The sequence below is a fragment of the Mobula birostris genome, chromosome X (genome assembly GCF_030028105.1).
Source record: "Mobula birostris isolate sMobBir1 chromosome X, sMobBir1.hap1, whole genome shotgun sequence".
NCBI lineage: Eukaryota > Metazoa > Chordata > Chondrichthyes > Myliobatiformes > Myliobatidae > Mobula > Mobula birostris.
Window position 1 is genome coordinate 53509633 of NC_092402.1, and position 27571 is coordinate 53537203.

The 27571-nt window shown below is 50.8% G+C and overlaps 1 protein-coding gene across 1 annotated transcript; it reads left to right on the forward strand.

The window, feature by feature from the left end:
• Positions 1–27571, forward strand: prr13 (proline rich 13). Its single transcript, XM_072248851.1, has 4 exons — positions 1–103; positions 3245–3289; positions 25261–25568; positions 27254–27571. Exons 2-4 carry the CDS (start codon positions 3274–3276, stop codon positions 27311–27313), a joined length of 384 nt encoding a protein of 127 aa, XP_072104952.1. The 5' UTR covers positions 1–103; positions 3245–3273; the 3' UTR covers positions 27314–27571.

Sequence of the window (27571 nt, forward strand, 5' to 3'; positions counted from 1 at the left end):
CCGCCCGCCGCTCCTCCCTCCCCCCCCCCTCCGCCGATCGGAGCCAGGGTCAGACTCGGGCCCCGGAACGCAGAGGAGAGCAACGGAGTCTTCAGACATTCAGGTTGGACAGAGTGAAAGGGGGTAAAAGACGGAGGGTGAGGGAAGGGAGGGAGGAAGGAAAGGACGGAGGGTGAGGGAAGGGAGGGAGGGTGAGGGAGGGAAGGGAGGGAGGGTGAGGGAGGGAAGGGAGGGAGGGAAGGGAGGGAGGGTGAGGGAGGGAGGGTGAGGGAGGGGAGGGAAGGGAGGGAGGGTGAGGGAGGGTGAGGGAGGGAAGGGAGGGAGGGTGAGGGAAGGGAGGGAGGAAGGAAAGGACGGAGGGTGAGGGGAGGGAGGGAGGAAAGGACGGAGGGTGAGGGAAGGGAGGGAGGGAGGAAAGGACGGAGGGTGAGGGAAGGGAGGGAGGGAGGAAAGGACGGAGGGTGAGGGAAGGGAGGGAGGAAAGGACGGAGGGTGAGGGAAGGGAGGGAGGAAGGAAAGGACGGAGGGTGAGGGAAGGGAGGGAGGGTGAGGGAAGGGAGGGAGGAAGGAAAGGACGGAGGGTGAGGGGAGGGAGGAAAGGACGGAGGGTGAGGGGAGGGAGGAAAGGACAGAGGGAGGATGAGGAAGTGAGGGGGATGGAGGGAGGAGAAGGTGGGGAAGTGTGAAGGTAAGGGGAGGGTGAAAGAAGGGAGGGAAAGGTGGAGGAGAGGCAAGGAGCATGTGAAGGAGAGGGTGAGGAAGTGAGTGACAGTTTGAGGGAGAAGGGAGGGCAAAGGTGACGAGGTGTCCCTTGGAACACATGCAAAATGCTGGAGTAACCCAGGTCAGGTAGCATCTATAGAAAAGAGGAAGTGGATATTTTGGCTGCTATTTCATCAGGAATGAAAAAAAACGAAGAGTCAGAGTAAGAAGGATAGCCAGCGTTACTCCACTGTTTAAGAAAGTTACTGAGAGTAAACCAGGAAATTATAGGCAGAACTCTGGATGTTGTCCACATGGACTTTAGCGAGGCATTTTACAAGGTCCCACATGGGAATGGTCAAGAACGTTCAGTTGCTTGGCATTCAAGATGAGGTAGTAAATTGGATTAGACATTGTCTTTGTGTGAGAAGCCTGGGAGTGGTCGTAACACTCACAATGTGCTGGAGGAACTCAGCGGGTCCGTCAGCATCAGTTGAAAAGATTAGTCGACGTTTTGGGCCGAAACTCTTCGTCAGGACTAAAGGAAGAACTTAGGGAGGGTTTGAAGAATGCTGGTAGTTGAAAAAAACAGTAATTTGAAAGACAAAGGGGTGGGGGAGGAGAAGCAGGGAGGTGATTGGCAGGAGAACAATGTGCAGTAGAAGGAGGTGGAACTATGAGGGAGGTGATGTGAAATAGGGATGGAGGAAGGGAGGGGGAGGGAATTACCAGAAGTTGGAGAATTCAATGTTCAGACCAAGGGGCCGGAGGCTACCTAGATGGTATATGAGGTGTTGCTCCTCCAACCTGAGTTTAGCCTCATCATGGCAGTAGAGGAGGCCATGTATGGACATATCTGAATGGGAGTGGGAGGCAGAGTTGAAGTGGGTGGCAACCGGGAGATCCTGTCTGTTGTGGCTGACGGAGTGGAGGTGCTCGACGAAGCGGTCCCCCAATCTGCGTCGGGTTTCACCGATGTAGAGGAGGCCGCACCAGGAGCACCGGATGCAATAGATGACCCCAACAGACTCACAAGTGAAGTGTTGCCTCACCTGGAAGGACTGTTTGGGTCCCTGAATGGTGGCAAGAGAGGAGGTGTAGGGACAGGTATAGCCCTTGCGCTTTCATTGTGAGTGTTCCTTTGACAACAGCATCTGCAGATTATTTTGTGTTGAGAGTGGTAGGAGAGGATTGCCTCTCTGACTTGGAAGCCTGTGACTAACGGAGTGGCACAGGGATCAGTGCTGGGTCTGCTGTTGTTTGTCATCTATATCAACAATCTGAACGGTAATGTGGTTAACTGGATCAGCAAATTTGCGGATGACACCAAAATTGGGGGCGTAGTGGACAGTGAGGAAGACTATCATGGCTTGCAGCAGGATCTGAACCAGCTGAAAAATGGCAGATGGAATTTAATACATACAGGTGTGAGGTGTTGCATTTTGGGAAGATAAACCAAAGTAGGTCTTGCACAGTAAATAGTAGGGCACTGAGGTGTGCAGTAGAACAAAAGGATCTCGGAAAACAGGTCCACAATTAATTGAAAGTGGTGTCACAGGTAGATCGGGCTGTAAAGGAAGCTTTTGGCCCATTAGCCTTCATAAATCAAAGTATTGAGTAGAGAAGTTGGAATGTTATGCATAAGACTTTGGTGAGGCCTAATTTGGAATCTTCTGTGCAGTTTTGGTCACCTACCTACAGGAAAGATGTAAAAAAAAAGGCTGAAAGAGTAAGAGAAAATTGACAAGGATGGTTGTGGATCTGGAGAACCTGAGTTTAAGGAAAGAATGAATAGGTTAGGACTTTATTACCTGGAGCGTTGGAGATTTGATAGAGGTATACAAAAGTATGAAAGGTATAGACAGGCTTTTTTCCACTGAGGTTGAGTGGGACTTCAACCGGATATCATAGATTAAGGGTGAAAGGTGAAAACTTTAAGGGGACATGAGGGGAGGCTACTTCACTCAGAGGGTTGTGAGAGAGTGGAATGAGCTGCCAGTGGAAATGGTGCATGCAAGCTCGATTTCAATATTTAAGAGAAGTCTGGATCAGTACATGTATGGTTGGGGTATGGAGGGCTATGGTCCTGGTGCAGGTCGATGAGAGTAGGCAGTTTAAATGGTTTGGCATAGACTAGATGGGCCAAAAGGCCTGTTTTGGTGCTGTAGTTTTCTATGACTCTATATGAGGGGAAATGGTGAGAGAGGGAAGGATGAAGCAGAAATGTGGGAGGGGGAAGGTGAGGGAGGAAGAGAATAGTGAGGGCTGGAGATATAATGAGAGGTTCCTTCATTCCCCATCCCTTTGGGAGGGAGCTGCCTCATTCTCTGTTCCTCCTCCTCCCCCCCCCCCCCCGCCAGGAGTGGGCTCCTTTGCTGGCTCCATTCTTTGGGAAGGGAGTTTCCTTACTGCATTGTTCTCTGGGAAGTGAGCTCCCTCACTCCTTGTTCTTCAGAAAGAGGGCTCCCTCACATCTCGTCACCCGCTCCCCTTTCCCCTTCCACATCAAGTCTTGGTTTAATCTGTGCCTGTTTACCCACAGACAATCCTTCATCCTGGGATTCAGTAACGATGTGGCATCAGCCAGGTAAGTGAACCCTGCTCTCTGCCTCTTCCTGCTCGTTCCTGCCATTGCCCCCCCCCCCACGTTCCTTGCTCTGTCACTGTGTGAATCACTGCTGCCCACACTCTATTCCTTGCCTCTGCGAACTCCACAGACCATGTGGTATCTAATCAGTGCCTGTTTCCTGTCCCCCTATCTGCAGTTTTCTACAGCTGCTCCATGTGAATTGTGTATCCTCTATAGCCCTGGAGTGGCCACCTGGGAATCTGTAGGGAGAGTTTGAGGGCAGGGGGCGAGGAGGGAGAGCGGGGTGCTGCATTGTTTCTGAAATAACTGTTGGGAGGACTGGGAGATAGTCACAGCACAATGCAACAGGGATACAGGCCTTCAGCCCAACTAGTTCCTGCCACCCAGCAGGTCCCAATTTGCGACATTCAGCCTATATCCCTTCCAAGCCCCTCCCCTTCCCTTGCTGTACATATTCACTGTTGCAGCTGCCTCCAGCAGCTCATTCCATATTCTCAATCGCCTCTACATGAGAAAAGTTGCCCCTCAAGTCCCTTTTAAATCTTTCTGCTCTCGCCCTAAACCTACACTTCCTACTTTCAGACTCCCCTACCCTGGGGAAAACCCACCTGATCTGATTTTAATTTTAAACATTGCTATAGGGTTAACCCTTACTCAGAATCAGGTTTATTATCACTGACATATGTTGAGAAATTTGTAGTTTTGTAGCAACAGCAGACATAAAAATTACTACGTACAAGTTGCAAAAACTAAATAGTGCAAGAGAGTGCTAGTGCTCATGGACCATTCTGAAATCTGATGGCGGAGAGGAAGAAGCTGTTCCTAAAATGTTGAATGTGAATCCTCAGGCTCTTGTACCTCCTCCCTGATGGTAGTAATGAGAAGATGGCATTTCCAAGGTGGTGAGGATCCTTAGTGATTGATGTTACCTTCTTCAGGCTGTCCCTTTGTCTTCTACACTCCAATGAATAAAGTCCCAACCTTTCCAACCTCTCATCCCTCAAGTCCTGGTAATATCCTTCTGCACTCCAGCTGAATGGCATCATTCCTGTAACAGTGTGACCAAAACAGTTCACGATTCTCCCAGTGCTGCCTCACCAACATCGCGAATAACTGCAGCAGAACATCCCAACTCCTGTTCTCAGTGACCTGGCTAATGAAAACCAACATGCTAAACATCGTCTCCACATTCCTGTCTACTTGTAATGCCACTATCAGGGAACTGTGTACCTGTACCCCGAGCTCCCTCTGTTCTACAACACTCCCCTGTCATTTACCAGTCTCTCTGTGTACCTGTACCCCGAGCTCCCTCTGTTCTACAACAATTCCCTGTCATTTACCAGTCTCTCTGTGTACCCGTACCCCGAGCTCCCTCTGTTCTACAACACGCCCCTGTCATTTATCAGTCTCTCTGTGTACCTGTACCCTGAGCTCCCTCTGTTCTACAACACTCCCCTGACATTTACCAGTCTCTCTGTGTACCTGTACCCCGAGCTCACTGTGTTCTACAACACTCCCCTGTCATTTACCAGTCTCTCTGTGTACCTGTACCCCGAGCTCCCTCTGTTCTACAACAATCCCCTGTCATTTACTGATCTCTCTGTGTACCTGTACCCCGAGCTCCCTCTGTTCTACAACACTCCCGTCAATTACCAGTCTCTCTGTGTACCTGTACCCCGAGCTCCCTCTGTTCTACAACACTCCCCTGTCATTTACCAGTCTTTCAGTGTACCTGTAACCTGAGCTCCCTCTGTTCTACAACACTCCCCTGTCATTTACCAGTCTCTCTGTGTACCTGTACCCCGAGCTCCCTCTGTTCTACAACACTCCCCTGTCATTTACCGGTCTCTCTGTGTACCTGTACCCTGAGCTCCCTCTGTTCTACAACACTCCCCTGTCATTTACCAGTCTCTCTGTGTACCTGTACCCCGAGCTCCCTCTGTTCTACAACACTCCCCTGTCATTTACCAGTCTCTCTGTGTATCTGTACCCCGAGCTCCCTCTGTTCTACAACACTCCCCTGTCATTTACTGGTCTCTCTGTGTACCTGTACCCTGAGCTCCCTCTGTTCTACAACACTCCCCTGTCATTTACCAGTCTCTCTGTGTACCTGTACCCTGAGCTCCCTCTGTTCTACAACACTCCCCTGTCATTTACCGGTCTCTCTGTTTACCCGTACCCTGAGCTCCCTCTGTTCTACAACACTCCCCTGTCATTTACTGGTCTCTCAGTGTATCTGTACCCCGAGCTCCCTCTGTTCTGCAACACTCCCCTGTCATTTACCAGTCTCTCTGTGTACCTGTACCCCGAGCTCCCTCTGTTCTACAACACTCCCCTGTCATTTACCAGTCTCTCCGTGTATCTGTACCCTGAGCTCTCTCTGTTCTACAACACTCCCCTGTCATTTACCGGTCTCTCTGTGTACCTGTACCCTGAGCTCCCTCTGTTCTACAACACTCCCCTGTCATCTACCAGTCTCTCTGTGTACCTGTACCCTGAACTCCCTCTGTTCTACAACATTCCCCTGTCATTTACCAGTCTCTCTGTGTACCTGTACCCCGAGCTCCCTCTGTTCTACAACACTCCCCTGTCATTTACCAGTCTCTCCGTGCATCTGTACCCTGAGCTCTCTCGGTTCTACAACACTCCCCTGTCATTTACCGGTCTCTCTGTGTACCTGTACCCTGAGCTCCCTCTGTTCTACAACACTCCCCTGTCATTTACCAGTCTCTCTGTGTACCTGTACCCCGAGCTCCCTCTGTTCTACAACAATTCCCTGTCATTTACCAGTCTCTCTGTGTACCCGTACCCCGAGCTCCCTCTGTTCTACAACACGCCCCTGTCATTTACCAGTCTCTCTGTGTACCTGTACCCTGAGCTCCCTCTGTTCTACAACACTCCCCTGACAATTACCAGTCTCTCTGTGTACCTGTACCCCGAGCTCACTGTGTTCTACAACACTCCCCTGTCATTTACCAGTCTCTCTGTGTACCTGTACCCCGAGCTCCCTCTGTTCTACAACAATCCCCTGTCATTTACTGATCTCTCTGTGTACCTGTACCCCGAGCTCCCTCTGTTCTACAACACTCCCGTCAATTACCAGTCTCTCTGTGTACCTGTACCCCGAGCTCCCTCTGTTCTACAACACTCCCCTGTCATTTACCAGTCTCTCAGTGTACCTGTAACCTGAGCTCCCTCTGTTCTACAACACTCCCCTGTCATTTACCAGTCTCTCTGTGTACCTGTACCCCGAGCTCCCTCTGTTCTACAACACTCCCCTGTCATTTACCGGTCTCTCTGTGTACCTGTACCCTGAGCTCCCTCTGTTCTACAACACTCCCCTGTCATTTACCAGTCTCTCTGTGTACCTGTACCCCGAGCTCCCTCTGTTCTACAACACTCCCCTGTCATTTACTGGTCTCTCTGTGTACATGTACCCTGAGCTCCCTCTGTTCTACAACACTCCCCTGTCATTTACCAGTCTCTCTGTGTACCTGTACCCTGAGCTCCCTCTGTTCTACAACATTCCCCTGTCATTTACCGGTCTCTCTGTGTATCTGTACCCCGAGCTCCCTCTGTTCTACAACACTCTCCTGTCATTTACCGGTCTCTCTGTGTACCCGTACCCTGAGCTCCCTCTGTTCTACAACACTCCCCTGTCATTTACCGGTCTCTCTGTTTACCCGTACCCTGAGCTCCCTCTGTTCTACAACACTCCCCTGTCATTTACCGGTCTCTCAGTGTATCTGTACCCCGAGCTCCCTCTGTTCTACAACACTCCCCTGTCATTTACCAGTCTCTCTGTGTACCTGTACCCTGAGCTCCCTCTGTTCTACAACACTCCCCTGTCATTTACCGGTCTCTCAGTGTACCTGTACCCCGAGCTCCCTCTGTTCTACAACACTCCCCTGTCATTTACCAGTCTCTCTGTGTACCTGTACCCCGAGCTCCCTCTGTTCTACAACACTCCCCTGTCATTTACCAGTCTCTCCGTGTATCTGTACCCTGAGCTCTCTCTGTTCTACAACACTCCCCTGTCATTTACCGGTCTCTCTGTGTACCTGTACCCTGAGCTCCCTCTGTTCTACAACACTCCCCTGTCATTTACCAGTCTCTCTGTGCACCTGTACCCTGAACTCCCTCTGTTCTACAACATTCCCCTGTCATTTACCAGTCTCTCTGTGTACCTGTACCCCGAGCTCCCTCTGTTCTGCAACACTCCCCTGTCATTTACCAGTCTCTCCGTGTATCTGTACCCTGAGCTCTCTCTGTTCTACAACACTCCCCTGTCATTTACCGGTCTCTCTGTGTACCTGTACCCTGAGCTCCCTCTGTTCTACAACACTCCCGTCAATTACCAGTCTCTCTGTGTACCTGTACCCCGAGCTCCCTCTGTTCTACAACACTCCCGTCATTTACCAGTCTCTCAGTGTACCTGTAACCTGAGCTCCCTCTGTTCTACAACACTCCCCTGTCATTTACCAGTCTCTCTGTGTACCTGTAACCTGAGCTCCCTCTGTTCTACAACACTCCCCTGTCATTTACCGGTCTCTCTGTGTACCTGTACCCTGAGCTCCCTCTGTTCTACAACACTCCCCTGTCATTTACCAGTCTCTCTGTGTACCTGTACCCCGAGCTCCCTCTGTTCTACAACACTCCCCTGTCATTTACCAGTCTCTCTGTGTATCTGTACCCCGAGCTCCCTCTGTTCTACAACACTCCCCTGTCATTTACTGGTCTCTCTGTGTACCTGTACCCTGAGCTCCCTCTGTTCTACAACACTCCCCTGTCATTTACCAGTCTCTCTGTGTACCTGTACCCTGAGCTCCCTCTGTTCTACAACATTCCCCTGTCATTTACCGGTCTCTCTGTGTATCTGTACCCCGAGCTCCCTCTGTTCTACAACACTCTCCTGTCATTTACCGGTCTCTCTGTGTACCCGTACCCTGAGCTCCCTCTGTTCTACAACACTCCCCTGTCATTTACCGGTCTCTCTGTTTACCCGTACCCTGAGCTCCCTCTGTTCTACAACACTCCCCTGTCATTTACTGGTCTCTCAGTGTATCTGTACCCCGAGCTCCCTCTGTTCTGCAACACTCCCCTGTCATTTACCAGTCTCTCTGTGTACCTGTACCCCGAGCTCCCTCTGTTCTACAACACTCCCCTGTCATTTACCAGTCTCTCCGTGTATCTGTACCCTGAGCTCTCTCTGTTCTACAACACTCCCCTGTCATTTACCGGTCTCTCTGTGTACCTGTACCCTGAGCTCCCTCTGTTCTACAACATTTCCCTGTCATTTACCGGTCTGTGTACCTGTACCCTGAGCTCCCTCTGTTCTACAACACTCCCCTGTCATTTACCGGTCTCTCAGTGTACCTGTACCCCGAGCTCCCTCTGTTCTACAACACTCCCCTGTCATTTACCAGTCTCTCTGTGTACCTGTACCCCGAGCTCCCTCTGTTCTACAACACTCCCCTGTCATTTACCAGTCTCTCCGTGTATCTGTACCCTGAGCTCTCTCTGTTCTACAACACTCCCCTGTCATTTACCGGTCTCTCTATGTACCTGTACCCTGAGCTCCCTCTGTTCTACAACACTCCCCTGTCATTTACCAGTCTCTCTGTGTACCTGTACCCTGAACTCCCTCTGTTCTACAACATTCCCCTGTCATTTACCAGTCTCTCTGTGTACCTGTACCCCGAGCTCCCTCTGTTCTACAACACTCCCCTGTCATTTACCAGTCTCTCCGTGTATCTGTACCCTGAGCTCTCTCTGTTCTACAACACTCCCCTGTCATTTACCGGTCTCTCTGTGTACCTGTACCCTGAGCTCCCTCTCTTCTACAACACTCCCCTGTCATTTACCAGTCTCTCTGTGTACCTGTACCCTGAACTCCCTTTGTTCTACAACATTCCCCTGTCATTTACCAGTCTCTCTGTGTACCTGTACCCCGAGCTCCCTCTGTTCTACAACACTCCCCTGTCATTTACCGGTCTGTGTACCTGTACCCTGAGCTCCCTCTGTTCTACAACACTCCCCTGTCATTTACCAGTCTCTCTGTGCACCTGTACACTGAGCTCCCTCTGTTCTACAACACTCCCCTGTCATCTACCAGTCTCTCTGTGTACCTGTACCCCGAGCTCCCTCTGTTCTACAACACTCCCCTGTCATTTACCAGTCTCTCTCTGTACCCGTACCCTAAGCTCCCTCTGTTCTACAACACTCCCCTGTCATTTACCAGTCTCTCTGTGTACCTGTACCCCGAGCTCCCTCTGTTCTACAACACTCCCCTGTCATTTACCGGTCTCTCCGTGTATCTGTACCCCGAGCTCCCTCTGTTCTACAACACTCTGCTGTCATTTACTGGTCTCTCTGTGTACCTGTACCCTGAGCTCCCTCTGTTCTACAACACTCCCCTGTCATTTACCAGTCTCTCTGTGTACCTGCACCCCTGAGCTCCCTCTGTTCTACAACACTCTCCTGTCATTTACCGATCTCTCTGTGTACCCGTACCCTGAGCTCCCTCTGTTCTACAACACTCCCCTGTCATTTACCGGTCTCTCTGTTTACCCGTACTCTGAGCTCCCTCTGTTCTACAACACTCCCCTGTCATTTGCCGGTCTCTCAGTGTACCTGTACCCCGAGCTCCCTCTGTTCTACAACACTCCCCTGTCATTTACCAGTCTCTCTGTGTGTACCTGTACCCTGAGCTCTCTCTGTTCTACAACACTCCCCTGTCATTTACCAGTCTCTCTGTGCACCTGTACCCCCAGCTCCCTCTGTTCTACAACAGTCCCCTGTCATTTACCGGTCTCTCTGTGTACCTGTACCCCGAGCTCCCTCTGTTCTACAACACTACCCTGTAATTTACCGGTCTCTCTGTGTACCTGTACCCTGAGCTCCCTCTGTTCTACAACACTCCCCTGTCATTTACCAGTCTCTCTGTGTACCTGTATCCTGAGCTCCCTCTGTTCTACAACACTCCCCTGTCATTTACCAGTCTCTCTGTGTATCTGTACCCCGAGCTCCCTCTGTTCTACAACACTCCCCTGTCATTTACCGGTCTCTCCGTGTACCTGTACCCCGAGCTCCCTCTGTTCTACAACACTCTGCTGTCATTTACCAGTCTCTCTGTGTACCTGTACCCTGAGATCCCTCTGTTCTACAACGTTCCCCTGTCATTTACCGGTCTCTCTGTGTATCTGCACCCCTGAGCTCCCTCTGTTCTACAACACTCCCCTGTCATTTGCCGGTCTCTCAGTGTACCTGTACCCCGAGCTCCCTCTGTTCTACAACACTCCCCTGTCATTTACCAGTCTCTCTGTGTATCTGTACCCCGAGCTCCCTCTGTTCTACAACACTCCCCTGTCATTTACCAGTCTCTCTGTGTATCTGTACCCCGAGCTCCCTCTGTTCTACAACACTCCCCTGTCATTTACCAGTCTCTCTGTGTACCTGTACCCCGAGCTCCCTCTGTTCTACAACACTTCCCTGTCATCTACCAGTCTCTCTGTGTATCTGTACCCTGAGCTCCCTCTGTTCTACAACATTCCCCTGTCATTTACCGGTCTGTGTACCTGTACCCTGAGCTCCCTCTGTTCTACAACACTCCCCTGTCATATACCAGTCCCTCTGTGTACCTGTACCCCGAGCTCCCTCTGTTCTACAACACTCCCCTGTCATTTACCAGTCTCTCAGTGTACCTGTACCCTGAGCTCACTCTGTTCTACAACACTCCCCTGTCATTTACCGGTCTCTCTGTGTACCTGTACCCCGAGCTCCCTCTGTTCTACAACACTCCCCTGTCATTTACCGGTCTCTCTGTGTACCTGTACCCTGAGCTCCCTCTGTTCTACAACACTCCCCTGTCATTTACCGGTCTCTCTGTGTATCTGTACCCCGAGCTCCCTCTGTTCCACAACACTCCGCTGTCATTTACCGGTCTCTCTGTGTACCTGTACCCTGAGCTCCCTCTGTTCTACAACACTCCCCTGTCATTTACCAGTCTCTTTGTGTACCTGTACCCTGAGCTCCCTCTGTTCTACAACATTCCCCTGTCATTTACCGGTCTGAGTACCTGTACCCTGAGCTCCCTCTGTTCTACAACACTCCCGTCATTTACCAGTCTCTCTGTGTACCTGTACCCCGAGCTCCCTCTGTTCTACAACATTCCCCTGTCATTTACCAGTCTCTCTGTGTACCTGTACCCTGAGTTCCCTCTGTTCTACAACACTCCGCTGTCATTTACCAGTCTCTCTGTGTACCTGTACCCTGAGCTCCCTCTGTTCTACAACACTCCCCTGTCATTTACCAGTCTCTCTGTGTACCTGTACCCTGAGCTCTCTCTGTTCTACAACATTCCCCTGTCATTTACCGGTCTCTCTGTGTATCTGTACCCCGAGCTCCCTCTGTTCTACAACACTCTCCTGTCATTTACCGGTCTCTCTGTGTACCCGTACCCTGAGCTCCCTCTGTTCTACAACACTCCCCTGTCATTTACCGGTCTCTCTGTTTACCCGTACCCTGAGCTCCCTCTGTTCTACAACACTCCCCTGTCATTTACCGGTCTCTCAGTGTATCTGTACCCCGAGCTCCCTCTGTTCTACAACACTCCCCTGTCATTTACCAGTCTCTCTGTGTACCTGTACCCTGAGCTCCCTCTGTTCTACAACATTCCCCTGTCATTTACCGGTCTGTGTACCTGTACCCTGAGCTCCCTCTGTTCTACAACACTCCCCTGTCATTTACCGGTCTCTCAGTGTACCTGTACCCCGAGCTCCCTCTGTTCTACAACACTCCCCTGTCATTTACCAGTCTCTCTGTGTACCTGTACCCCGAGCTCCCTCTGTTCTACAACATTCCCCTGTCATTTACCAGTCTCTCCGTGTATCTGTACCCTGAGCTCTCTCTGTTCTACAACACTCCCCTGTCATTTACCGGTCTCTCTATGTACCTGTACCCTGAGCTCCCTCTGTTCTACAACACTCCCCTGTCATTTACTAGTCTCTCTGTGTACCTGTACCCTGAACTCCCTCTGTTCTACAACATTCCCCTGTCATTTACCAGTCTCTCTGTGTACCTGTACCCCGAGCTCCCTCTGTTCTACAACACTCCCCTGTCATTTACCAGTCTCTCCGTGTATCTGTACCCTGAGCTCTCTCTGTTCTACAACACTCCCCTGTCATTTACCGGTCTCTCTGTGTACCTGTACCCTGAGCTCCCTCTCTTCTACAACACTCCCCTGTCATTTACCAGTCTCTCTGTGTACCTGTACCCTGAACTCCCTTTGTTCTACAACATTCCCCTGTCATTTACCAGTCTCTCTGTGTACCTGTACCCCGAGCTCCCTCTGTTCTACAACACTCCCCTGTCATTTACCGGTCTGTGTACCTGTACCCTGAGCTCCCTCTGTTCTACAACACTCCCCTGTCATTTACCAGTCACTCTGTGCACCTGTACCCTGAGCTCCCTCTGTTCTACAACACTCCCCTGTCATCTACCAGTCTCTCTGTGTACCTGTACCCCGAGCTCCCTCTGTTCTACAACACTCCCCTGTCATTTACCAGTCTCTCTCTGTACCCGTACCCTAAGCTCCCTCTGTTCTACAACACTCCCCTGTCATTTACCAGTCTCTCTGTGTACCTGTACCCCGAGCTCCCTCTGTTCTACAACACTCCCCTGTCATTTACCGGTCTCTCCGTGTATCTGTACCCCGAGCTCCCTCTGTTCTACAACACTCTGCTGTCATTTACCGGTCTCTCTGTGTACCTGTACCCTGAGCTCCGTCTGTTCTACAACACTCCCCTGTCATTTACCAGTCTCTCTGTGTACCTGCACCCCTGAGCTCCCTCTGTTCTACAACACTCTCTTGTCATTTACCGATCTCTCTGTGTACCCGTACCCTGAGCTCCCTCTGTTCTACAACACTCCCCTGTCATTTACCGGTCTCTCTGTTTACCCGTATTCTGAGCTCCCTCTGTTCTACAACACTCCCCTGTCATTTGCCGGTCTCTCAGTGTACCTGTACCCCGAGCTCCCTCTGTTCTACAACACTCCCCTGTCATTTACCAGTCTCTCTGTGTGTACCTGTACCCTGAGCTCCCTCTGTTCTACAACACTCCCCTGTCATTTACCGGTCTCTCTGTGTATCTGTACCCCGAGCTCCCTCTGTTCTACAACACTCTCCTGTCATTTACCGGTCTCTCTGTGTACCCGTACCCTGAGCTCCCTCTGTTCTACAACACTCCCCTGTCATTTACCGGTCTCTCTGTTTACCCGTACCCTGAGCTCCCTCTGTTCTACAACACTCCCCTGTCATTTACCGGTCTCTCAGTGTATCTGTACCCCGAGCTCCCTCTGTTCTACAACACTCCCCTGTCATTTACCAGTCTCTCTGTGTACCTGTACCCTGAGCTCCCTCTGTTCTACAACATTCCCCTGTCATTTACCGGTCTGTGTACCTGTACCCTGAGCTCCCTCTGTTCTACAACACTCCCCTGTCATTTACCGGTCTCTCAGTGTACCTGTACCCCGAGCTCCCTCTGTTCTACAACACTCCCCTGTCATTTACCAGTCTCTCTGTGTACCTGTACCCCGAGCTCCCTCTGTTCTACAACACTCCCCTGTCATTTACCAGTCTCTCCGTGTATCTGTACCCTGAGCTCTCTCTGTTCTACAACACTCCCCTGTCATTTACCGGTCTCTCTATGTACCTGTACCCTGAGCTCCCTCTGTTCTACAACACTCCCCTGTCATTTACTAGTCTCTCTGTGTACCTGTACCCTGAACTCCCTCTGTTCTACAACATTCCCCTGTCATTTACCAGTCTCTCTGTGTACCTGTACCCCGAGCTCCCTCTGTTCTACAACACTCCCCTGTCATTTACCAGTCTCTCCGTGTATCTGTACCCTGAGCTCTCTCTGTTCTACAACACTCCCCTGTCATTTACCGGTCTCTCTGTGTACCTGTACCCTGAGCTCCCTCTCTTCTACAACACTCCCCTGTCATTTACCAGTCTCTCTGTGTACCTGTACCCTGAACTCCCTTTGTTCTACAACATTCCCCTGTCATTTACCAGTCTCTCTGTGTACCTGTACCCCGAGCTCCCTCTGTTCTACAACACTCCCCTGTCATTTACCGGTCTCTCCGTGTATCTGTACCCCGAGCTCCCTCTGTTCTACAACACTCTGCTGTCATTTACCGGTCTCTCTGTGTACCTGTACCCTGAGCTCCGTCTGTTCTACAACACTCCCCTGTCATTTACCAGTCTCTCTGTGTACCTGCACCCCTGAGCTCCCTCTGTTCTACAACACTCTCTTGTCATTTACCGATCTCTCTGTGTACCCGTACCCTGAGCTCCCTCTGTTCTACAACACTCCCCTGTCATTTACCGGTCTCTCTGTTTACCCGTATTCTGAGCTCCCTCTGTTCTACAACACTCCCCTGTCATTTGCCGGTCTCTCAGTGTACCTGTACCCCGAGCTCCCTCTGTTCTACAACACTCCCCTGTCATTTACCAGTCTCTCTGTGTGTACCTGTACCCTGAGCTCCCTCTGTTCTACAACACTCCCCTGTCATTTACCGGTCTCTCTGTGTATCTGTACCCCGAGCTCCCTCTGTTCTACAACACTCTCCTCTCATTTACCGGTCTCTCTGTGTACCCGTACCCTGAGCTCCCTCTGTTCTACAACACTCCCCTGTCATTTACCGGTCTCTCTGTTTACCCGTACCCTGAGCTCCCTCTGTTCTACAACACTCCCCTGTCATTTACCGGTCTCTCAGTGTATCTGTACCCCGAGCTCCCTCTGTTCTACAACACTCCCCTGTCATTTACCAGTCTCTCTGTGTACCTGTACCCTGAGCTCCCTCTGTTCTACAACATTCCCCTGTCATTTACCGGTCTGTGTACCTGTACCCTGAGCTCCCTCTGTTCTACAACACTCCCCTGTCATTTACCGGTCTCTCAGTGTACCTGTACCCCGAGCTCCCTCTGTTCTACAACACTCCCCTGTCATTTACCAGTCTCTCTGTGTACCTGTACCCCGAGCTCCCTCTGTTCTACAACACTCCCCTGTCATTTACCAGTCTCTCCGTGTATCTGTACCCTGAGCTCTCTCTGTTCTACAACACTCCCCTGTCATTTACCGGTCTCTCTATGTACCTGTACCCTGAGCTCCCTCTGTTCTACAACACTCCCCTGTCATTTACTAGTCTCTCTGTGTACCTGTACCCTGAACTCCCTCTGTTCTACAACATTCCCCTGTCATTTACCAGTCTCTCTGTGTACCTGTACCCCGAGCTCCCTCTGTTCTACAACACTCCCCTGTCATTTACCAGTCTCTCCGTGTATCTGTACCCTGAGCTCTCTCTGTTCTACAACACTCCCCTGTCATTTACCGGTCTCTCTGTGTACCTGTACCCTGAGCTCCCTCTCTTCTACCACACTCCCCTGTCATTTACCAGTCTCTCTGTGTACCTGTACCCTGAACTCCCTTTGTTCTACAACATTCCCCTGTCATTTACCAGTCTCTCTGTGTACCTGTACCCCGAGCTCCCTCTGTTCTACAACACTCCCCTGTCATTTACCGGTCTGTGTACCTGTACCCTGAGCTCCCTCTGTTCTACAACACTCCCCTGTCATTTACCAGTCTCTCTGTGTACCTGTACCCCGAGCTCCCTCTGTTCTACAACACTCCCCTGTCATTTACCAGTCTCTCTGTGTACCTGTACCCCGAGCTCCCTCTGTTCTACAACACTCCCCTGTCATCTACCAGTCTCTCTGTGTATCTGTACCCTGAGCTCCCTCTGTTCTACAACATTCCCCTGTCATTTACCGGTCTGTGTACCTGTACCCTGAGCTCCCTCTGTTCTACAACACTCCCCTGTCATATACCAGTCCCTCTGTGTACCTGTACCCCGAGCTCCCTCTGTTCTACAACACTGCCCTGTCATTTACCAGTCTCTCAGTGTACCTGTACCCTGAGCTCACTCTGTTCTACAACACTCCCCTGTCATTTACCGGTCTCTCTGTGTACCTGTACCCCGAGCTCCCTCTGTTCTACAACACTCCCCTGTCATTTACCGGTCTCTCTGTGTACCTGTACCCTGAGCTCCCTCTGTTCTACAACACTCCCCTGTCATTTACCGGTCTCTCTGTGTATCTGTACCCCGAGCTCCCTCTGTTCCACAACACTCCGCTGTCATTTACCGGTCTCTCTGTGTACCTGTACCCTGAGCTCCCTCTGTTCTACAACACTCCCCTGTCATTTACCAGTCTCTTTGTGTACCTGTACCCTGAGCTCCCTCTGTTCTACAACATTCCCCTGTCATTTACCGGTCTGAGTACCTGTACCCTGAGCTCCCTCTGTTCTACAACACTCCCGTCATTTACCAGTCTCTCTGTGTACCTGTACCCCGAGCTCCCTCTGTTCTACAACATTCCCCTGTCATTTACCAGTCTCTCTGTGTACCTGTACCCTGAGTTCCCTCTGTTCTACAACACTCCCCTGTCATTTACCAGTCTCTCTGTGTACCTGTACCCCGAGCTTCCTCTGTTCTACAACACTCCCCTGTCATTTACCAGTCTCTCTGTGTACCTGTACCCTGAGCTCCCTCTGTTCTACAACACTCCCCTGTCATTTACCAGTCTCTCTGTGTACCTGTACCCTGAGCTCCCTCTGTTCTACAACACTCCCCTGTCATTTACCAGTCTCTCTGTGTACCTGTACCCTGAGCTCCCTCTGTTCTACAACATTCCCCTGTCATTTACCAGTCTCTCTGTGTATCTGTACCCCGAGCTCCCTCTGTTCTACAACACTCTCCTGTCATTTACCGGTCTCTCTGTGTACCCGTACCCTGAGCTCCCTCTGTTCTACAACACTCCCCTGTCATTTACCGGTCTCTCTGTTTACCCGTACGCTGAGCTCCCTCTGTTCTACAACACTCCCCTGTCATTTACCGGTCTCTCAGTGTATCTGTACCCCGAGCTCCCTCTGTTCTACAACACTCCCCTGTCATTTACCAGTCTCTCTGTGTACCTGTACCCTGAGCTCCCTCTGTTCTACAACATTCCCCTGTCATTTACCGGTCTGTGTACCTGTACCCTGAGCTCCCTCTGTTCTACAACACTCCCCTGTCATTTACCGGTCTCTCAGTGTACCTGTACCCCGAGCTCCCTCTGTTCTACAACACTCCCCTGTCATTTACCAGTCTCTCTGTGTACCTGTACCTCGAGCTCCCTCTGTTCTACAACACTCCCCTGTCATTTACCAGTCTCTCCGTGTATCTGTACCCTGAGCTCTCTCTGTTCTACAACACTCCCCTGTCATTTACCGGTCTCTCTATGTACCTGTACCCTGAGCTCCCTCTGTTCTACAACACTCCCCTGTCATTTACTACTCTCTCTGTGTACCTGTACCCTGAACTCCCTCTGTTCTACAACATTCCCCTGTCATTTACCAGTCTCTCTGTGTACCTGTACCCCGAGCTCCCTCTGTTCTGCAACACTCCCCTGTCATTTACCAGTCTCTTCGTGTATCTGTACCCTGAGCTCTCTCTGTTCTACAACACTCCCCTGTCATTTACCAGTCTCTCTGTGTACCTGTACCCTGAACTCCCTTTGTTCTACAACATTCCCCTGTCATTTACCAGTCTCTCTGTGTACCTGTACCCCGAGCTCCCTCTGTTCTACAACACTCCCCTGTCATTTACCGGTCTGTGTACGTGTACCCTGAGCTCCCTCTGTTCTACAACACTCCCCTGTCATTTACCGGTCTCTCTGTGTACCTGTACCCCGAGCTCCCTCTGTTCTACAACACTCCCCTGTCATTTACCAGTCTCTCTGTGCACCTGTACCCTGAGCTCCCTCTGTTCTACAACACTCCCCTGTCATCTACCAGTCTCTCTGTGTACCTGTACCCCGAGCTCCCTCTGTTCTACAACACTCCCCTGTCATTTACCAGTCTCTCTCTGTACCCGTACCCTAAGCTCCCTCTGTTCTACAACACTCCCCTGTCATTTACCAGTCTCTCTGTGTACCTGTACCCCGAGCTCCCTCTGTTCTACAACAGTCCCCTGTCATTTACCGGTCTCTCCGTGTATCTGTACCCCGAGCTCCCTCTGTTCTACAACACTCTGCTGTCATTTACCGGTCTCTCTGTGTACCTGTACCCTGAGCTCCGTCTGTTCTACAACACTCCCCTGTCATTTACCAGTCTCTCTGTGTACCTGCACCCCTGAGCTCCCTCTGTTCTACAACACTCTCCTGTCATTTACCGATCTCTCTGTGTACCCGTACCCTGAGCTCCCTCTGTTCTACAACACTCCCCTGTCATTTACCGGTCTCTCTGTTTACCCGTATTCTGAGCTCCCTCTGTTCTACAACACTCCCCTGTCATTTGCCGGTCTCTCAGTGTACCTGCACCCCGAGCTCCCTCTGTTCTACAACACTCCCCTGTCATTTACCAGTCTCTCTGTGTGTACCTGTACCCTGAGCTCCCTCTGTTCTACAACACTCCCCTGTCATTTACCGGTCTCTCTGTGTATCTGTACCCCGAGCTCCCTCTGTTCTACAACACTCTCCTGTCATTTACCGGTCTCTCTGTGTACCCGTACCCTGAGCTCCCTCTGTTCTACAACACTCCCCTGTCATTTACCGGTCTCTCTGTTTACCCGTACCCTGAGCTCCCTCTGTTCTACAACACTCCCCTGTCATTTACCGGTCTCTCAGTGTATCTGTACCCCGAGCTCCCTCTGTTCTACAACACTCCCCTGTCATTTACCAGTCTCTCTGTGTACCTGTACCCTGAGCTCCCTCTGTTCTACAACATTCCCCTGTCATTTACCGGTCTGTGTACCTGTACCCTGAGCTCCCTCTGTTCTACAACACTCCCCTGTCATTTACCGGTCTCTCAGTGTACCTGTACCCCGAGTTCCCTCTGTTCTACAACACTCCCCTGTCATTTACCAGTCTCTCTGTGTACCTGTACCCCGAGCTCCCTCTGTTCTACAACACTCCCCTGTCATTTACCAGTCTCTCCGTGTATCTGTACCCTGAGCTCTCTCTGTTCTACAACACTCCCCTGTCATTTACCGGTCTCTCTATGTACCTGTACCCTGAGCTCCCTCTGTTCTACAACACTCCCCTGTCATTTACTAGTCTCTCTGTGTACCTGTACCCTGAACTCCCTCTGTTCTACAACATTCCCCTGTCATTTACCAGTCTCTCTGTGTACCTGTACCCCGAGCTCCCTCTGTTCTACAACACTCCCCTGTCATTTACCAGTCTCTGCGTGTATCTGTACCCTGAGCTCTCTCTGTTCTACAACACTCCCCTGTCATTTACCGGTCTCTCTGTGTACCTGTACCCTGAGCTCCCTCTCTTCTACAACACTCCCCTGTCATTTACCAGTCTCTCTGTGTACCTGTACCCTGAGCTCCCTCTGTTCTACAACATTCCCCTGTCATTTACCAGTCTCTCTGTGTACCTGTACCCCGAGCTCCCTCTGTTCTACAACACTCCCCTGTCATTTACCAGTCTCTCTGTGTACCTGTACCCCGAGCTCCCTCTGTTCTACAACACTCCCCTGTCATTTACCGGTCTGTGTACCTGTACCCTGAGCTCCCTCTGTTCTACAACACTCCCCTGTCATTTACCAGTCTCTCTGTGCACCTGTACCCTGAGCTCCCTCTGTTCTACAACACTCCCCTGTCATCTACCAGTCTCTCTGTGTACCTGTACCCCGAGCTCCCTCTGTTCTACAACACTCCCCTGTCATTTACCAGTCTCTCTCTGTACCCGTACCCTAAGCTCCCTCTGTTCTACAACACTCCCCTGTCATTTACCAGTCTCTCTGTGTACCTGTACCCCGAGCTCCCTCTGTTCTACAACACTCCCCTGTCATTTACCGGTCTCTCCGTGTATCTGTACCCCGAGCTCCCTCTGTTCTACAACACTCTGCTGTCATTTACCGGTCTCTCTGTGTACCTGTACCCTGAGCTCCGTCTGTTCTACAACACTCCCCTGTCATTTACCAGTCTCTCTGTGTACCTGCACCCCTGAGCTCCCTCTGTTCTACAACACTCTCCTGTCATTTACCGATCTCTCTGTGTACCCGTACCCTGAGCTCCCTCTGTTCTACAACACTCCCCTGTCATTTACCGGTCTCTCTGTTTACCCGTATTCTGAGCTCCCTCTGTTCTACAACACTCCCCTGTCATTTGCCGGTCTCTCAGTGTACCTGTACCCCGAGCTCCCTCTGTTCTACAACACTCCCCTGTCATTTACCAGTCTCTCTGTGTGTACCTGTACCCTGAGCTCCCTCTGTTCTACAACACTCCCCTGTCATTTACCAGTCTCTCTGTGCACCTGTACCCCCAGCTCCCTCTGTTCTACAACAGTCCCCTGTCATTTACCGGTCTCTCTGTGTACCTGTACCCCGAGCTCCCTCTGTTCTACAACACTACCCTGTAATTTACCGGTCTCTCTGTGTACCTGTACCCTGAGCTCCCTCTGTTCTACAACACTCCCCTGTCATTTACCAGTCTCTCTGTGTATCTGTACCCCGAGCTCCCTCTGTTCTACAACACTCCCCTGTCATTTACCGGTCTCTCCGTGTATCTGTACCCCGAGCTCCCTCTGTTCTACAACACTCTGCTGTCATTTACCAGTCTCTCTGTGTACCTGTACCCTGAGATCCCTCTGTTCTACAACGTTCCCCTGTCATTTACCGGTCTCTCTGTGTATCTGCACCCCTGAGCTCCCTCTGTTCTACAACACTCCCCTGTCATTTGCCGGTCTCTCAGTGTACCTGTACCCCGAGCTCCCTCTGTTCTACAACACTCCCCTGTCATTTACCAGTCTCTCTGTGTATCTGTACCCCGAGCTCCCTCTGTTCTACAACACTCCCCTGTCATTTACCAGTCTCTCCGTGTATTTGTACCCTGAGCTCCCTCTGTTCTACAACACTCCCCTGTCATTTACCGGTCTCTCTGTGTATCTGTACCCCGAGCTCCCTCTGTTCTACAACACTCCCCTGTCATTTACCAGTCTCTCTGTGTACCTGTACCCCGAGCTCCCTCTGTTCTACAACACTCCCCTGTCATCTACCAGTCTCTCTGTGTATCTGTACCCTGAGCTCCCTCTGTTCTACAACATTCCCCTGTCATTTACCGGTCTGTGTACCTGTACCCTGAGCTCCCTCTGTTCTACAACACTCCCCTGTCATATACCAGTCCCTCTGTGTACCTGTACCCCGAGCTCCCTCTGTTCTACAACACTCCCCTGTCATTTACCAGTCTCTCAGTGTACCTGTACCCTGAGCTCACTCTGTTCTACAACACTCCCCTGTCATTTACCGGTCTCTCTGTGTACCTGTACCCCGAGCTCCCTCTGTTCTACAACACTCCCCTGTCATTTACCGGTCTCTCTGTGTACCTGTACCCTGAGCTCCCTCTGTTCTACAACACTCCCCTGTCATTTACCGGTCTCTCTGTGTATCTGTACCCCGAGCTCCCTCTGTTCCACAACACTCCGCTGTCATTTACCGGTCTCTCTGTGTACCTGTACCCTGAGCTCCCTCTGTTCTACAACACTCCCCTGTCATTTACCAGTCTCTTTGTGTACCTGTACCCTGAGCTCCCTCTGTTCTACAACATTCCCCTGTCATTTACCGGTCTGAGTACCTGTACCCTGAGCTCCCTCTGTTCTACAACACTCCCGTCATTTACCAGTCTCTCTGTGTACCTGTACCCCGAGCTCCCTCTGTTCTACAACATTCCCCTGTCATTTACCAGTCTCTCTGTGTACCTGTACCCTGAGTTCCCTCTGTTCTACAACACTCCCCTGTCATTTACCAGTCTCTCTGTGTACCTGTACCCCGAGCTCCCTCTGTTCTACAACACTCCCCTGTCATTTACCAGTCTCTCTGTGTACCTGTACCCTGAGCTCACTCTGTTCTACAACACTCCCCTGTCATTTACCAGTCTCTCTGTGTACCTGTACCCTGAGCTCCCTCTGTTCTGCAACATTCCCCTGTCATTTACCGGTCTCTCTGTGTATCTGTACCCCAAGCTCCCTCTGCTCCACAACACTCCCCTGTCATTTACCAGTCTCTCTCTGTTCCTGTACCCCGAGCTCCCTCTGTTCTACAACACTCCCCTGTCATTTAGCAGTCTCTCTGTGTACCTGCACCCTGAGCTCCCTCTGTTCTACAACACTCCCCTGTCATTTACCAGTCTCTCTGTGTACCTGCACCCTGAGCTCCCTCTGTTCTACAACACTCCCCTGTCATTTACCCGTCTCTCTGTGTACCTGTACCCTGAGCTCCCTCTGTTCTACAACACTCCCCTGTCATTTACCGGTCTGTGTACCTGTACCCTGAGCTCTCTCTGTTCTACAACACTCCCCTGTCATTTACCAGTCTCTCTGTGTATCTGTACCCCGAGCTCCCTCTGTTCTACAACACTCCCCTGTCATTTACCAGTCCCTCTGTGTACCTGTACCCCGAGCTCCCTTTGTTCTACAACACTCCCCTGTCATTTACCGGTCTCTCTGTGTACCTGTACCCTGAGCTCCCTCTGTTCTGCAACACTCCCCTGTCATTTACCGGTCTCTCTGTGTACCTGTACCCTGAGCTCCCTCTGTTCTGCAACACTCCCCTGTCATTTACCAGTCTCTCTGTGTACCTGTACCCTGAGCTCCCTCTGTTCTACAACACTCCCCTGTCATTTACTGATCTCTCTGTGTACCTGTACCCCGAGCTCCCTCTGTTCTACAACACTCCCCTGTCATTTACCAGTCTCTCTGTGTATCTGTACCCTGAGCTCCCTCTGTTCTACAACACTCCCCTGTCATTTACCAGTCTCTCTGTGTACCTGTACCCTGAGCTCCCTCTGTTCTACATCACTCCCCTGTCATTTACCAGTCTCTCCGTGTATCTGTACCCTGAGCTCCCTCTGTTCTACAACACTCCCCTGTCATTTTCCGGTCTCTCTGTGTACCTGTACCCTGAGCTCCCTCTGTTCTACAACACTCCCCTGTCATTTACCAGTCTCTCTGTGTACCTGTACCCTGAGCTCCCTCTGTTCTACAACACTCCCCTGTCATTTACCAGTCTCTCTGTGTACCTGTACCCTGAGCTGCCTCTGTTCTACAACACTCCCCTGTCATTTACCAGTCTCTCTGTGTACCTGTACCCCGAGCTCCCTCTGTTCTACAACACTCCCCTGTCATTTACCAGTCTCTCTGTGTATCTGTACCCCGAGCTCCCTCTGTTCTACATCACTCCCCTGTCATTTACCAGTCTCTCTGTGTACCCGTACCCTGAGCTCCCTCTGTTCTACAACACTCCCCTGTCATTTAGCAGTCTCTCTGTGTACCCGTACCTCGAGCTCCCTCTGTTCTACAACACTCCCCTGTCATTTACCAGTCTCTCTGTGTACCTGTACCCCGAGCTCCCTCTGTTCTACAACACTCCCCTGTCATTTACCAGTCTCTCTGTGTACCTGTACCCCGAGCTCCCTCTGTTCTACAACACTCCCCTGTCATTTACCAGTCTCTCTGTGTATCTGTACCCCGAGCTCCCTCTGTTCTACAACACTCTGCTGTCATTTACCGGTCTCTCTGTGTACCTGTATCCCGAGCTCCCTCTGTTCTACAACACTCCCCTGTCATTTACCAGTCTCTCTGTGTACCTGTACCCTGAGCTCCCTCTGTTCTACAACACTCCCCTGTCATTTACCAGTCTCTCTCTGTACCTGTACCCCGAGCTCCCTCTGTTCTACAACACTCCCCTGTCATTTACCAGTCTCTCTGTGTGTACCTGTACCCCGAACTCCCTCTTACAACACTCCCCTGTCATTTACCAGTCTCTCTGTGTACCTGTACCCCGAACTCCCTCTGTTCTACAACACTCCCCTGTCATTTACTGGTCTCTCTGTGTACCTGTACCCCGAACTCCCTCTGTTCTACAACACTCCCCTGTCATTTACTGGTCTCCCTGTGTACCTGTACCCCAAGCTCCCTCTGTTCTACAACACACTGCAGGACCCTGCCATTCACTGTGAAAGTCCTCCCCTTGTTTATTTTTACAAAATGCAACACCTCACATTGACCCTTGGCTGGGATGACTGTATCTACTCTAGGTTGTGGGTGTTGGCTCAGGAATGTCATTTTATCAGATCTGACATTGCATCCACCAACTGGTTGTAGAATGCAGAACAAGAATAAGATTTATTATCGCTGTCATATTGTATCTTGTGAAATTTGTTTTCTGGCAACAGTACAGTTCAGGCATAACAAATTACTATTAAGTTACAATATCAGAAATAGAGCAAAAGAGGAATAGTGTGGTAGGGAACAGGGATCATTCAGAAATCTGATGTAGAAGTGGAAGTAGCTGTTCCTGAATCATTGTGTGTGGATCAAATGCCCAACTAAACTAATCCCTACTACCGACACGAATGTCCATCCCCCTCCATTCCCTGCACCTATGTTTCTGTCTAACAAACATTTCAATACCTCTATTGTATCTGCCTCCACCACTAACCCTGGCAGCACATTCCACTGTCAGTGAGGGGAGATGTGCTTGTCGAAGAGGGAAGCTGTTTGCAAGTTGGTGTCATTTTGTGTACGCTGCTCTGTCATGCTCTGACCAGAGGTGTGGAGTTTGGGAGCGTGGGGGTATTGGAATAGGCTGTGTGAGTGATCACGGTGTGCCAGTAAGGGGGTGTTTAGGAGGGACATAGGATGAGGTGCTGATTGAGCAGGCTGCTTTGTTCCAGCCAGTGTTGAGCTTCTCGAGAGTTCTTGGAGCCATACTTCCTCCAGGCAAGTGGGGAGTACACGGACTAACTCCACCCAGGCAAGTGGGGAGTGTTCCATCACACTCCTGACCTGTAGATGGTGGAGAGGTGATGTGGAGTACATGGACTAACTGTTTAACCCCCTTTCCCCTGCTCTCTCCCCACAGGTGCTCCGGGTCCATGCCCTCCTGATGGATCCTACCCCCCTCCCCTAAACCCTGCCCACCCTCCCCACCCTCCCACTGGCCCTGCTTACCCTCCACCAGCCGGTAGCTTTCCTCCTCCTGGGAACCCTCTCTTCCCTCCCCCTTGTCAGCCCCCCTACCCTTCCCAGCCCGCTGGACCCTGCCCCCAACCCTATCCTCCCCACCACATTCCCGGCTGTGTCCCCGGGGGCCCCCACCAGAAGCACGGGAAGAAGGGGCACAAGCACGAGAAACACGGCAAGAAGAAGAAACATGGAAAGCACGGCAAGGTGGGTGCCATGGGTCATTTAGGTGTGGGTAGGGGTGCCATTCTTTCAGGAGAGCCCATCCTGTTGTATGGCCTCTGGGTGGTTTCCAATGCCACCAGACTGGAATTGCCATGAGGTCCGTTATCACAGTTCATTATTGCTGTAAATTCATCATCACCACAGCGTAACCAGCTCAAAAGAATGCAGACAAAATTTATATGGCTCGTCCTGGTAAACCTCTGCACACTTTACAACTTTCCTGTTGCATGTGTGACTAACACTATACACAATGGAATAACGTAGCCCTCAGGAAAGTTATCAATAAGCTTGAAAGAACAGAGAAGAAATTTACACAATGCATCCTGGTATAAAGGTTGAGTGAGCTCGGGCTTTTCTCTTTGCAGTGAAGGAGGATGAGAGGTGACTTGAATAGAGGTGTACAAGATGATAAGAGGCAGAGATAGAGTGGACAGCCACAGACATGTCCCAGGTCAAAAATATATATTACAAGGGGGCATCATTTTAAGGGGATGGGAGGAAACTATGGGGGGGGGTGTCAGGGGTATTTTTTTTTTACACCGAGTGGTGAAACATCCTGCCAGGGGTAGAGGTAGATACTCTCCATTAGGGACATTTAACAGACTCTTAGACAGGCAAATGGATGAAAGAAAAATAATGGGGTATGTGAGAGGAAAGGATTAGATTGACAGAGTAGGTTAAAAGGTCACCACAATTTGTAGGCTGAAGGGCCTGTACTGTGCTGTAATGTTCTGTTATTGGTTTTACTTTGTATGAGCTCGTACCAACATGGGTGAAATGATCTGTGTGCATGGCGTGCACAACAAAGCCCATCAGCACCTCTACCTCGGGTGACTAAGGAAATTCGGTGCCAGGCTAATGGAGGCAGATACGACAGAGCTGTTTAAGAGGCTGCTAGACAGGCACATGGATGTAGAGGGATACAAACAGCATGTTGGCTGAAGGGATTAATTTAGTTAGGTGTTTAGTTACTAGTTCAATTAGTTGTACAATATTGTGGTTCTTGTACTGTACTGTCCTATATTGTAAGCTAGGGAGGGTGCAGAAAAGATTCATGAGGATGTTTGCAACTGTAAAAGATGGTGAGACAATAGAGGTGTTTAAGAGGCTCGTAGACAGGCATGGGGCAGTGCAGGGAATGGAGGGATGTTGTAGACAGAAGGAATTAGTTCTGGCTGTATCTTGTTTTACGGCAGTTGGCATCCAGCTTAATGAGAGATTAAAGATTAGATTATTTTGTCACATGTGCATTGCAACATGGAAACATACAGTGAAATGCATGGTTTGCATCAACAGCCAACACAGTCCAATGGGCAGCCTGCAAGTATCACCATGCCTCTGGCGCTGACATAGCAAGCTTACAACTTATGAACTGTGAACCGTATGTCTTTGGACTGTGGGAGGACACTGGAACACCCAGAGGAAACCCACACAGTCACAGGGAGAACATAAAAAGTCCTTACAGAAAGTGGCGGGAGTTGAACCCTTAAGCTTTATGCTAACCGCCATGATTAGTCAGTTAGCACTAGTTATGTGATTAATTATTAGCTGAATTAGTTCAGAATGACATGGTGGGCTGAAGGGCTTGTAACTGCTGTATTATTCTGTGTGTTCTGTCATTGGTTGGAAGAGTGGTTCTTTACTCCATCTTTCTCTCCATCCTGCAGCACTCCTCCTCCTCCTCCTCCTCCTCCTCCTCTTCCTCCTCCAGCAGTGACTCTGACTGAGGCTGAAAGGCACACATTTTCTGACCAACGCTGTCGTCCAGAGGTCGAAAACTGGCTCTGCACATCTGCGATCAACAGCTTCTAATCTCTGGCAAGGATTCTCCCGAGTGGTGGGACTGGATGATTTGTGGGCTACTAATTCCATTGCTGTATCGAAAAGGGGATCAAGAATTATTGGCGCTTCACGCTCTGTGATGTAATCAATCTGTTAAACCTGTCTGCAAAGTTGAGGTGAAATAAATAAACAGCTTGCTTATA